At 37.5% G+C, this 14700-nt stretch overlaps 1 protein-coding gene across 1 annotated transcript; it reads left to right on the top strand.

Annotated features, from left to right (window-relative positions):
- Nucleotides 1-4698: 4698 nt before the first annotated feature.
- rwdd1 (RWD domain containing 1) lies at nt 4699-11591 on the top strand. Its single transcript, XM_034017248.3, has 7 exons — nt 4699-5161; nt 5660-5725; nt 6779-6909; nt 7994-8137; nt 10257-10386; nt 11141-11203; nt 11308-11591. The coding sequence occupies exons 1-7, from the start codon at nt 5089-5091 to the stop codon at nt 11418-11420; spliced, it is 720 nt and encodes a 239-aa protein (XP_033873139.2). The 5' UTR covers nt 4699-5088; the 3' UTR covers nt 11421-11591.
- The last annotated feature ends 3109 nt before the right edge of the window (nt 11592-14700 follow it).

Genomic DNA, 14700 nt, shown 5'->3' with positions numbered 1-14700 from the left:
ATGCTGTTTTGAAGGCAAAGGGTGGTCACACCAAATATGGATTTGATTTAGATTTTTCTTCTGTTCACTCACTTTGCATTTAGTTAATTGATAAATATAATCTATTAACATGTCTATTTTTGAAAGCATTCTTACTTTACAGCATTTTTTCACACCTGCCTAAAACTTTTGCACAGTACTAATATATATATTTTACACAGACACAATATAAAGTTGTGTATTACTCATTACTACCATAATCTTGTTTATTTTGTTAAATTAGGCTATATCAGATATTGGCCTAAAAAAAAAAAAAAACACACACACACACAACACTATAAACTATTAAGAACTAGCCTACTTAAAAACTGGATTTCGTAATCGTGATTTGTTATCTGGATAAACGTAATCCAGCAGTGACATTTTCTGAAAAGCAGATCAAAATTATCCAGATAAAAGTAATCAAGATCACAATATATACGTGTGGCAACCGTGACCCCCAATATCTGGAACTCAGGCTGCAGTCTATGAATAAGCCTGACTACACCATCTAAGAGTTTACTGAGGGATAGAATCTCTTACCAGTTACAAATGGTATGCCCCCTTCAAATAAATTAAAGTCAGGAGATTAGAAATGGTTTGGTGCTCTTTCAAGCAGGAATATTTATTTAACACAGTTATATCAAATAGTTAATAGAACACAGACTTGGATGTAGTGTTGCAACAAAAAAAAAAAAAAATACATCTGTTGCTAAAGTACCTTGTTAGTAAAAGTTCATTACATGTATTGTCCCCAAGCGACACCTAGAGGAGAAAGAGAGAACGTCAAGCCCAATTACTAAGTGTAGGCTGCTCCACCCACCAAAGCCTTGATGGCCAGTCAAGCGTCACCCGTGATTAAACTAATTAAAACAAACCCACACAATATCAAACAAAAGAGAAATAGTGAATTAAAGAATAATTATAGTGCAAGTGATACAAATAAAGCCAAGCAAAATCCCAACATACCAGACTTAACGAATGCCTTCAATGCTCCAGGAGAACATCCACAATAGTGACGCTCTCCCGTCGCTGCTCCCCTAATAATTACTAAAGACAAACAATAAAACTATTTAAAACACACGGTTATATTAAAACTATAAAGACAAATTAACCCGTGTGTATACAAGGGACACTAAATCAAATAAACTTACAAACTACGAAGCAAGAACAGACGTTCGGCTTCCTGAAACAAAACAACAATTTACGCCACACAGCAAAATATAATACAAAAATAAACAATAAAATGACAGTCTGCGTTACCTGAGAGAGTCCGAAATATTGCAATACTGCAAATCGTCCGAACTCGCCCTAGTACACTGTACAGACACAGACAGTAAGTAAGTAACAAAACACAACACCGCACTGCAAAGTAAAACATTCCGAGAGGGAGACGATGGCGCGACCAGGACCAGGTCCAGGTCCAGGTCCAGGTCCAGGTCCAGGTCCAGTACCAACAACAGCTGCTCTCTTTTCTGTGATGTGCACGTATTTATGACGGGCACCATTAACACTTCCTGGTTCCCATGGTCCCACCTGTTAGTCTTAAAATAAGATTACAAAATCCGGGTCACTGTTACCCAGATCAAAAGTTTTGAAAAACCGACCCCTGGTCATCTACTCTTTCAGCCACGGTATTTCTGGAAAGGTTGACATTAGAAAACACATGGTTCTTCTCGGGACACACTATTTCTGTGACACATGCAGTCGTTTTGCAAAAGCAGCCTCGGAAAAAAAGGCTTTGACACAAGGGAACTTGCCTTTACTGCCGCACCACTCTCATTGTCTTTTTAAACATGTTCTGTAAATCAAGGGTTCCTTTTACTTCGGCCACCTTTTCTTGCCTTTGCTTTCCTTCAAGCTCGCCAGATTTTTCTTTGTTTGGTTTCATAATGGTGCCTTAAATTGATTTTTTTTCATAACCGCAATACTCTTACATAGCAAGCAGATGGATTTTTCTTGCTGCACTACAAATACATATTCAGACTCTCACTTTTCCTTAAACAATCTGCCTTCCTTATCAATGTTTCTGGACATTTTGGGAGTTTGAGTTGTTTTTGTTTGTTTGTTTTGATACTGGTATTACCGTTTTGCGTTCACGATACTTTTTTGACGGCTAGATTGCAGACGGGAGTCTGCGTCTGACGTCACGGTCTGTGCAGACGCAGCGTGGACAGCTTTGGTAGAGCGAGGAACAATAGTTCTGAGCAGAACCAAAATGGAGGTGGTGTTGAGAGAAATTCTAAGCTGTCCTTACAAAGGTACCACCAAATGTTCCTGTCAGGACACTGCACTGTGATTGGTTATCATATTATTGTTAACAAAACAATGAATAATCCTCTCCCAACACCGAAACCCTAAACCTAAGGTCAGTATCCTATACTGCAGCCATTGCACATCTAAAGTAGTTAATGTTTGGCAGTGAATAAGCGTTTTTGTTACTTTAAAAAAAAAAAAAAAGTGACCGGAGGTTCTGACTTCCTCGGTTGTCCTGACAGGAACATTTGGTGGTACCTTTGTAAGCACTGCAAATTCTAATCGCAGAAGTGGTGGATGCAATCAAAGTCCCCTTTGTGCTCCACCAGCTTTATAATTTACAGCATGATCAGAAAATGTATAGTAGAAACAGTCCCTGCTATAAAGAGATAATATAAACGTATGTTTTGTGATGTGCGACAAATTAATGAGTATTATAACAGGCAGGATTCCCCCTGCCTTCTCACAAAGGGGCTGTTAGACAGTACTGTATTTTGATCTGGGACAAAAGTAGTTCATATACTTGCACATATGGTCACATATCTCACTTCAACTACCTGTTATTAACGCTGATTTATTCTCCTTAATTCAAAGTAGGTTATTTCCTGTCCCTGATAGCCTTTCATCAATAACCAATTACACCTTCTGAAAATAAAAGAGCAGTTTTAGGTTCATTTCAACCGTTTAGCATTATTTTATTTATTTTTACAGGTTTAAACCTTCAGATATCTGAATATTTGAAAAGCATAATAACTGTGTGGAAGAAGAGTCAAATCATTTTAATTTGTATTACAAATCATTCAGAAGATAACACCGTGTAACAATTATTATTTTTTTTTTTTTGGTTCCTGGGTAGTAAGTGTTATTTCCTAATTGCCTCAAAAGTATAGAAAATGGCTATTATTCCCCACAAACTTTGCTTTTGTGACCAGGACAGTAATATTTTGAAATTTACCTATTTTCCAGAACATTCCAGATAGATTCAGTGCTGAGTAAACTTGGAGTAACTTCTAGAACTTTCTAGAACTTTCCAGTAATATAAATAGTAGTATGAATACAGGGGCCTTAAGCCCACCAGTTCAGTTTAGTTCCAGCTGCCTAAGTGGATACATATCTGCATTTTTCTGAGATGGCATCAAGGTCATAGGAGACTTCAAAATGGTGGCATTCCTGATGGGTCTCCAAGGCGGTTTTACCAAGTTTCCCTGCTATCTTTGCCTTTGGGACAGCAGGGACACCAAGGCGCACTACCACAGGCGGGACTGGCCACAGCGGACCGAGTTCTCTGTGGGGAGGAACAACGTCAAGTGGGAGCCACTGGTGGACCCCCGGAAGGTGCTGATGCCACCACTGCACATCAAATTGGGCCTTCTGAAACAATTTGTCAGAGCTCTAGATAAGGAGTCGGCAGCCTTCAAGTACCTTCAAGACTTCTTCCTTAAGCTGTCTGAGGCAAAGGTCAAAGCCGGTGTCTTCGTCGGACCACAGATAAAGAAGATCCTGGAGTGCAATGAATTCCCCAAGAAGCTCACTAGTAAGGAGAAAGCGGCTTGGAACAGCTTTGTCGCAGTGGTTCGGGGGCTTCCTGGGCAATCACAAGGCCGAAAACTATGTGGAGCTGGTTGAGACTCTGGTGAAGAACTACGGCACAATGGGCTGTAGGATGTCCCTCAGAGTCCATATCCTTGATGCTCATCTTGATAAATTCAAGGAGAACATGGGAGCGTACTCGGAGGAGCAAGGCGAGCGCTTCCACCAGGATATACTGGACTTTGAACGCCGCTACCAAGGACAGTATAACGAGAACATGATGGGAGACTACATTTGGGGGCTGATTCGTGAAAGTGATTTACAGTATAATCGTAAATCTCGAACAACTACTTACTTCTAAATCTTTTGTAGTCATTTTTGTATTACTTTAGTATAAATACATGTTAATTTGGATTCATATGTTGTTTTTTTCTGACTTTATGTGAACGAAAAGACACAAATTCACCTGTTTTCTCATTGGAAATAGGTACATTTCAAAATATCATTGTCCTGGTCACAAAAGCAAAGTTTGTGAGGAATAATAGCCATTTTCTATACTTTTAAGGCATAAGCAATTAGGAAATAACACTTATTACCCAGGAACAAAAATTGTGTTACATAGTGTAATTAATGACATGACTCGAAGGTGATTCACACCCCCTGACTAGGTGGCAGTAGCACATGGAGTGAGGATTGTATCTGCTTGCCTACACACTTCTTTGTCAGCCAACGCTCGTCCATTGTTTTGAGTCGCGGCCGCTCCAGCGAAGTACCTGTTGGGAGATGCGTGACCTGGTGACGTATTTTCCGGATGAGTGCACGCAGATGGCAAACTTTGTACAGGTTTTGCATAAAATCTGCGCAGAATCTGAGCAGCATTAGGAAAATATGCGTACGTGAACGCAGCCATCACCTTCACCTCCCAATGTTTCAGACGTCAACATTGTCACTCAACACGTGATTAAAACAGACCCGATTAATCTATCCACGAACGCGCGATCAGTAGTTACTCTTTCTGATACAGTGGATATTACATTTATGGAAACCAAGTTAAGATTAATATTAGAAACACGTAATCAATGTTGAATACACGGTGTGGTCATTCTTGAAAATATATTCCAGATAACAGATTTAATTGGCAGACGCGGCACGCTAGCCTGTTCAGAACTTACCTGTCATTGTCGAGAAATAGATCTTGCTTGGGCCTGCGTTCTCTCTGCTGGTAGCAGGGTAAATCAGTTGCAATATTTTAATGTATTAATCAATGGAAAATTGTGGAAAAAAATGACGGACTACGGAGAGGAGCAGAGGAACGAAGTGGAGGCTTTAGAATCAATTTATCCGGATTCGTTTACAGGTAGATACAAAAAAAAAAAGAAAAAATGAAAGTCCAGACTGCAGAAAGAGAAAACGTGTCACACGCTGACAGTTTATTCACTATTTTAATGTATATATATATAAGAAGAAATACTAACGTGGCGATGTTCAATTAACGCCAAATCCGTTTAATTAATATATATATATATATATATATATATATATATATATATATATATATATATATATATATATATAATGTATAATATAATTTATTTATTGATTGATTGATTTTAAATGCTAACCATTGCATTTTGCTGTCTGGCAAACACACCGGTATGTTACATAAATACAAGTACAAACCTGTGCTTTTTAAGGATTAATCCTGTGCTTTTTAAGTAAATTCTATAGTATTTCTGTCAATAATAATAACGATTATTGTTATGAAACTGTAAGTAAATGCGTGTCATTGTTTTTTTTTTTTTTTAGCCAGGATGGGTACAGATACAATCTTTTTCTTTCTTGTTTCCTTTTGCAGTGCTATCAAAAAACCCAACAAGTTTTACAATCACTGTGACTTCAGATGCAGGAGAGAATGACGAGAGTAAGTAGGCTTAATGAACTGAATCCATTGGTTTATAGGAAATTCCATATAAGAATCATACCATGGTTCTTAAGACTTATTAAAATTAAGCACTGGTCTTTTAATGGCTTTAGTTGTCAAATCTATGTTGGGTATATTCACTGCCACTTTATGAGGACCTGTACCTAATATCAGGCTGGGCAACCACTTTGTCAGATTACAGCCTTAACACGATGTGGCATAGCCTCCAAAGTCCTGGAAGGGGTCTCGAGGGATATTAATCCATTAGGTCGTTAATATTTCACATAATTGGTGCAGAGGTGTAGGCAGAGAATTGTAATGATAGATGAGTCATTCAGATATGCTCAAAAATAGCATGTGATAGTGGTTGCCATGGAAGCTATCTGAAGTCTCTATCATGCAAGTTCACGTGGATGAGTGCATTACCGTTGAAAGTGACCACCTGTGCAGCATTGTTGGGTGGACTTGATCCGCAATGATGCTATGGTAGACTACAGTATTCGGTCGGCCTTGAGTGCTCATGGGACCAAGGGTATACCTGGAGAACGTGTCCCTCACCAGGGCGCTGCCAACTACAATCAGGCAGAACTGTCCGAATATAGCCAGACAGTTAAGCAGTCGGCCCAGGTTTCGGCAAACCCACAAACAATTGCCGTGTTTCTTTTATTGTTTTATTTCATTCGGCTGTATTTGCATGATGTATTACATGCCCATATTTTGTAATGCAGAGCAGTATTCCATCATTGCTGTGATTGTAACCCTATTTTTAGTAAAACCAATCATTCTTAACAGAAGGGTTTGCTGTGGGGTTTTTTTTTTCCCCTGAGAAAAGTACTATGAATCTGTTACATTATTACAGTGTATGGACCATAGACAGAACTATAGATAATGGAATTGTATCAATAGAAAAGTAAACATGTGCACATGTTGTAATCAGGGCTGATATATTTGTGGTATCCCATGGTATACATATTATAGAGTGAAGTTCAAGTGTTTAATCTGCTTTTTAATGCAGCCGGTTATATCTCCTCTCCGTGTAATCATTATTCTTAGCGGTCCAGGTAAACTTCAAGTTTACGTACGTAAACAAATATCCAGATGAACCTCCGCTTTATGAAATTCTGGAGACAGAGAACCTTGAAGACAGTGATGTCGCAGACATTTTGACATTAATACAACAGCAGGTAAGCCTGTTATTATTAAGGAATACCCCAACAATATACTCTTTATCACCAATGTGTGCCGTACCAGCTTTGGAAAACATACTATTGTAGCTGGTCCCTGTGCTGCAGAAACAACCCTATTTTGTTTAAATGCATCAACATTTGACTAAGGCATATCAGACCTTGTTTACCATGAGTAAGAGCCATGTTCAACATGGGTTTGTGGTCATATCAGTAAATATCTACTTTCGGGTTGTTCTGTCAAGAAGTTCTAGCTGGGGACAGATTTTGAATGTGGACACAAAGGTTTACTTAGGGGACCTGTATCTGTGTTAAGTTAATACGTTGTGTGTAGGGTGTCTTTTATTGTATAAGCCATGCCATCTTGTGAAGTTTGGGCGAGAGGACTGTGAAGCTCAACTGACTGGTTTTGGCTGCACAAACTACGAAATGACGTCTCTCATACAATCGGAGACGCCCTACACACAACTTATTAAATTATTATAAATTACACAAATGAAGATGGTACTCCAGAATAGCTTTAAAATGAAAAAAAATCTTCCCCCTCTTCCTAAATCATGAAGTGGTTTAGTCCAAAATGAATCACCATAGTCATGTTGAGACTATTATTTAATAACAAAAGTGATACCGGAGAAACGTGTGTTTTTAAAAGTTTGTTTGCGATTTTGGTAATATTCTTTTTAAGAAACTAGTGTCTAGTTCATCACAATTTAAATATAGTTTAGTTAATAGGATAAATCAATTTTACAAAAGGTACCAGGTTTGTGTTTTTTAGTTTTGTTTAGATTTTTGGGTGTGGTATTCTATGCACAGGATGACATCTGTACACAGGATAAGATGTACTAGAAATTTGGCAGATACTTCACTCTGATTTCTGATATGTGGTATATAATAAATATAGTGGTGATGCATTGAACAGTCCCTGACAAAGTGATTACATCTTGTTACATATACAAAGTAGGTCATTAGGACCATCACACATATTGTGACCTGGATATTGTCATACAATATGTATTGTGATCTTAGCAACAGCTTTTGCCTAACTAAAATGCACCCCCTGTCCTCTAAATTTCCATTTCTACAGGCGGAAGAAAACTTGGGCATGGTAATGATATTCACACTATTGACTGCAGTGCAAGAAAAATTAAATGAAGTTGTAGATCAAATTAAGAACCGACGAGAGGAGGAGAAGATGAAGAAAGAACTAGAAGCAGAAGAGGCAGAAAAGGTCTGTATGTGGGTGGAGTCGCATGTATTTGAAGGACTGGAAACAAAATCTGTATGACCAGAAATCCACTTTGAACAAATTAAGTCAAAATGTAAACCTTCACTTTCAGAAGGTTTCTCCTTTATTCATTTTGCACAGTTGTATGTTTAGGTACTGTAGATCACTACAGCTACAGGAGTGTGGAATTCATATCACCTGAGGTCCTGGACAACAAGATTTGTTTGAGGCACAACACGTTTGACTGTTCTATGTTGCCGTTGGACAAAACACTCAGGGTAGATTTCTAGAGAGCCACGTAAGTTTCTGAAAACTGTGAATTGCAGAAGTCTAGCACATACACACAAATATTTAAAAATTAGTATCTCTAAACCTCAAACCAAAACTATGTACTTGCATATACATATCCCTTTAATTCACAAACCCTGTCACATGCAGTACTGTACAAAATATCTTACAGCTGGCAACCGCCAGAGAATATAGCAAAAAATAAAACATGTTTCAGTGTTTTACATCTTATGAATCGGATGCTTTTTAAATAAATTACATATTTGTGTATTGTCATTTTACTAACTTTTACAAAACACTCGTGAGTAATTAAGAGTACCTTTGAGCCGTGTCTGCAAAATAACACATTTACTGTAGATAGCATTATAGCTGTTGTGGAAAGACAGGTCCCATTTAGTGACGTCAATATACAGAAACTATGGGCTGTCTATCATTCAGAAGCCTAGTGAAGAAAAATATTTTGTGTTCTGTTTTGGCATTTTATCTGACAATCTGCTCCCATAGATAGAAAAATATAACTCAGGGGGGCTTCAATTGACACATGATGTATCCTCTCCAAAAACCTTATAAAAACTACAGACTGCCAGTAATGTATGTGGTTCATATTCCCATGTGTCTTTATAAGGCTGCATGGTTTATTATTTTAAGTGAATTGCCATTATTCCTGAAACTAAGGTAGCAGCATGTTTTATTTTTTTCTGCGCAAGGTAAGTATGCTGTATAGATCACGTTTAAATAAATCATTAGGGGATAGCTGTAGTTTTAACTGTCAACTTTGGGTTCAGGAAAAAGTCAGGATAAAGAAAAAAAGCATTGAAAAAGAGACTTGTAAACCTAGTGCCAGTGATAATGCTGCTACTTTTTATCTTACATGAAGTAAACATGGTTATTAATCACTGATTGATTGTGTTCACTGTTAAAGCAAAATCCTACAAATGATATTCTACTTTTGTGTGTTTTTTTGTGCGACGGGCAGGGTGAAGTAGATTTTTCTAGCATTTTGTCCCTTGGACAAGAAGTTTTTTTCCCAAAATTCTGCACCCCTGACCTAATGCCTGTAGTGTTTGAAACATTATTGTCTACTTGAATATTCAGTTTTTGTCTATGATTGTGTGTTTTTGAAGTTGGAGGATAACTTGTTTGCGGTCTCGTTTCATAGTTCTAGCTGTGTTCGCAGTTCTTGTAACAACTTGCAGCAGTAGTAGATTATAAATTGAAACTAAACTGAAATGTATAAAGGGTGTATATTCCTGATAACATTAGACATGCACAGTAAACAATAAATACTGTATTGCTCACCTTACTGTTCGTCATTCCAGTGATTGGCATACAGTGATGTTGATAAGTTGATGTTGCTGCTAGGTGACTTCACAATATGGAACTGCAATATGGACCAGAATCCACTGCACAGTAAAAAAAAAAAAAAAAAAAAAAATAGCTTACACACTTCCTGTATTTATATTAAATTCACCTTTGCATGATTTTTAAAAAACAAAAGTAATGCTAAAGTGCTGTGCTCTTGGGTTTATCATGGACTTAGAACAACTGTGTTAAATCTTTTATATATATATATATATATATATATATATATATATATATATATATATATATATATATATATATAAGGTGGTTTTATGAATATACGTATTTCACACTGGAGAGTTTTATATATACAGAGAGAGCTGCATTTTTTAGGCTCTTTAGCACTATAGTATTTGAGATTATCAGATTCTCTTCTGCCTGCTTGCCATGTTTATACTGTGGATGTAGGTCATGGTGATTTTGCATGTCTCATTATTTTCTTTTTTTTCTTGTATTTTTGATTTTGCTACAGGTACAATTCCATGGCACTATTGTCACGATAGAAAACTTTCTGTCTTGGAAAGCAAAATTTGAACTGGAGATGGCAGAACTAAACAGAAAAAAACAGAAAGAGGAGGAAGCTTTGAAGTCTAAACTTACTGGTAAGTTAACCCTCAGGTTTTGTATTGAACTTGTTACTTGCTGTTACTGCTTTGGAGAAACCTTGCTATGTTATGATTTTGTGCAGGGCACAGGCTGAATTTCAGACCTGTAGCTCCTTTTTTCACTTCTTAACTGTAATGCATAATGGCAGTTATCCTTGAAACAGTCCTTCTCATTTGATCACAGTGGTACCCTGACTTCAGCATGCTGATGCGTAGAAGCTGTAGACTCCTAGCAGCCTTAATACATTCAAGAAAAAAAAAAAGTTTACTTTATATCGTCAGCAATTTTAAACATCTCCGGCGCACTATTGAAGTCGATGTCTTGGAAACAGCTTCTCCGAATTTTTGAAACACCAAAGAAAAAAATAAACAAATGTTATTTTTTTTCTTTATTGTTCAGTCTTTCTTACTACAGTACAATAATCTTTTTAACTAAATTATTTTTAAACTCACATTTTTATGCAGCTATAAGAACCCAAAGCTCGGTTAACAACAATAAATAGTTTGTATTTCTTACCTTACTGTTATCATGTACTGATGACTCACACTTGTTTTCTGCCATTGGGAATTTTTAATTAATAAGTTTAAAAAACAGGTTTAAATTAGGTTAAATATTTGACTGTTTGGCTGTCGTCACTCATACTGTTGGCACACTGACTAGTTAATGTTGCAGCTAGGTGATTTCCCAATAGAGAATGACTATAGACTCATAATAAAATCTTCCACTTTTTTTTTTGTTATTTTTTTGTAGGGAAACAACTGTTTGAAAGAGACCATAATCTTGACACATCCGATATTCAGTTTTTGGAAGAAGGTAATGTAGAAATGTGCAGCTTGCATTTTGTTCTGCTTATGCTATTTCCCAAAGGAGTTGTGAACTGTATAAACTGAAATGCTCTGCCTGTGATTGCATTCCAGCTGGCAACAACGTGGAAGTGGATGAGTCTTTGTTTCAAGACATGGATGATTTAGAGCTGGAAGAGGACGACCCAGATTTCAACCCTGTGGATCTGGGAAGCGATGAGGACTGATCCCGTTCAACCTGCTCACTGTATCTGTGACTCCATTGGCCCGGCATGATTCAATTGTTTTTATTTTAATTTTCAGCTGCTTATAATTCCATCACTGTAACTAATAAATGTATTAACAAAACAAAACCAAAATATGTTGTTTTGTTTTGAAGGTTGTCTTTTTAAGGCTAACTAGTCCTTGTGTGTTGGGCCAGACTACAACAGTTAACTGTTTATGAAGAGAAAACACAGTTTAAAACTGATCAATATGAAATCAAAGCAGATCAGACCTTGCATGCTTGTTTCCGCTGTAAAATATGCTAGACGAACACAGCAAATTGAAGAGGACCTTAAATACTTGCAGCAATGCATAAAATGATATAGTTCAGGGTTTATAATACAGGGGAAATATTCACATCATTTGCCCTACCCCATCTCAACAGGAGATGGCAATATTGAGTCACACTCAAATAAGCAGTGTGCTTTTCAAAAGAATATATAGGATATTTGTTCTTTTAGAAGTGTGGCATTAAAAAAATGTGTATTTCCAAAAGAAAAAAGTAAGTAATCCATTGAACAAAAATGAATAAGTTGAGTATTTAGAGACATTACTTGAATTTGTATAATTTTAAAAGAACACATTATTTACAAGGCAATTAGACCAAAGTCTCATCCTATGAGATAATCCAATAGTAATTGTGGCCAATATAAGAACATTTACAAATTAAATAAAATAATAAATTTCAACCAGCAAAATTGACACCTAGTGTCATTTACAACTGTGTAATGTTAATGTAATACACACCAAATGAGCATGTGCACATTCCTCTTAATGACATTATAAAATCCTTCACACTTTACTAATTAGGAGTAAAGACCACATTACCCAGATATCTAAGAATATGAAAAGCCAAAACTCATTTCAACACTGAAGAACTTGCTCTAAGACAAATTGGGGGTATTTAAAAGACAGTGATGTCAGAACCTCAGTGACACAACGTTATTTTAGTATGGGGTTAGAGAATTACAACTGGGTCCATTTATCTAATGGAGAACTGCTGTATTTAAAGATTTCTTACATAGAACTCTGTTTTGCAACTTAGTCAGTCTGTAATGTTTTAGTGGTCTGATCTGTTATTTTTGTGATTCTTATTTTTTGAGTGGGGAGGGTTTCTCCCTATTTTACCCTGATGGTAGCAAAAGGGGGGTGGCACGGTGGCGTAGTGGTTAGCACTGCTGCCTCACAGCACCAGGGTCCTGGGTTCGAATCCAGCCTATGGTACTGCCTGCGTGGAGTTTGCATGTTCTCCCCGTGTTCGTGTGGATTTTCTCCGGGTACTCCGGTTTCTTCCCACAGTCCAAAGACATGCTGTCCAGGTTGATTGGTCACTCTAAATTGCCCTCTGTGTGTGTGTGGTGCCCTGCAATGGACTGGCATCCCATCCAGGGTGTAGTCTTGCCTTGCGCCCTGTGTATGCCGGGTTAGGCTCTGGCTCACCACAACCCTGTAAAGGAGTAAGCGGTTAGTGATAATGGATGGATGGATGGAAGCAAAAGGGGATCTGTCAGTGTGGAATTTCAGTATTCAGTTGTGTCAGATTTGCAGTTTACCCATGTGGCATGGCGGATGTAACTACATTCTCCCTTTAAATATATTTTCCAAAATACACAGTCACATCCTTTTGGCACACTTTCTAATAACCGGTTAAGCAGAAAGTAGTTTGAAGGGGAGTAACCTCAAGCTGGGGAAATGTACTGAGTAGGGAGTGGAGCTAGGACCCCTGCTCTTTTTCATGATCATGGTATAACTAGCAAGCTCTTACAATTTACACAACACTCAAACCAAGAGGGTGTAGCTGCTCAGGGAATACTGCACAGAAACCAGCACCAGAGGACACATGTGGAAGATAGATTCAGGGCAGACATTTCTATCTTGGCAAGACCTTTTTTTAAAAAAAAAAAAAACAATTTGAAGTTGATATTTGTGTTTTAATAAAGACTTTTGACATAAATGATGTAGAAGGCAAACCAGAGAGTCAAACAAAATGCCAGGACCTTAAACTGTTAAAGACATATGAACAGTTTGAAAAAGCCAGGTATTTGATTTCTAGGTATAACATTTTGTCTTTTAATCGGCTTATCTGTTCTGATTTAATGTACATGGTGTCCTGTGCAACAAAAGATAAACATTTCCACAGGGCAGCCTATGGGCTATGTTGAAAGCTGAAGATGTCGTCATCTGTGAAAACAACACTCAACAGCTCATGTGTCTTTCAACAGTACTGTCATTCAATTCCTGTGTAACAGGTTACATAATTTTTCTAAAACAAGCAACCCAACCAAGTATTTTGCACAGGATAGAGTTGTCTTTTGTATAACGTGCACAAATAACACATTACTCGATGAAAAAATGTCATAGTGTAGGGTTATAGAATGGTGAACATCTGCTTATGTGGGTAATAACAGCTCGAGTAGAAGTGAATGGACTGAGTTTATACCCTGCTAGTGCAGACACGGCCCATACACAGACACTCGCAGTCTGTTAACTATTACATACTGCTTTATTAGTTTAACCTCTACTAGATATGTTTTTTTAATCACTGCCAACCTTTACTTGGTAGTGTAACAGGGGGGACTTAGTACCTGCTACTTTTGTTGTGGGTGTCCGCTGAATGATGAGAGAAAGACAGGGATGCAGTTGACAACGCCACTCAGGCGTCTAGGTTTTATTCAAATAAACAGAAAGTTGCAGTGACAGGTGGCCACCACTAGGGTACCAGCAATGATAGCCCTAGTGCAGGAGGACATACACATACAGAGTGTAACCAAAATAATAACTCCAAAATGCAAAAGAAAATACAGTGAGAAAACAGCTAACAAAAGTTTACCAAACACTGGCTTAGCACTGCTCCCACTAAAAGGGAGGTCCTGCTCCAGAACCTACTCTGTGACACACTAAAATAAACTGTTCACGCACCCACGCAGTAGTGAGGCTGTACATTTGCTGGAACTAGAACAAAAGAAGTGGCTTTCCAGTTCCTTTTTTATACCATGTGACTGGGCTTAATTGATCATCAATTAGTCAATTAAGCCCCAGCCACATGCCGCACATGGATTTGGCAGAGTTGGATTTAACTCCATCCTTACCAAACTTAAATTCAAAACTTTATATACAGTACTGTGCAAAAGTTTTAGGCAGGTGTGAAAAAATGGTGTAAGGTAAGAATGCTTTCAAAAATAGATATATTTGTCAATTAACAAAATGCAAAGTGAGTGAACAGAAGAAAAATCAACATCAAAT

This window comes from Acipenser ruthenus, chromosome 6 (assembly GCF_902713425.1).
Source record: "Acipenser ruthenus chromosome 6, fAciRut3.2 maternal haplotype, whole genome shotgun sequence".
NCBI classification, from domain to species: Eukaryota; Metazoa; Chordata; class Actinopteri; order Acipenseriformes; family Acipenseridae; genus Acipenser; species Acipenser ruthenus.
Note: the sequence above shows the minus strand (reverse complement) of the source record. Positions and strands in the feature narration are given on the sequence as shown.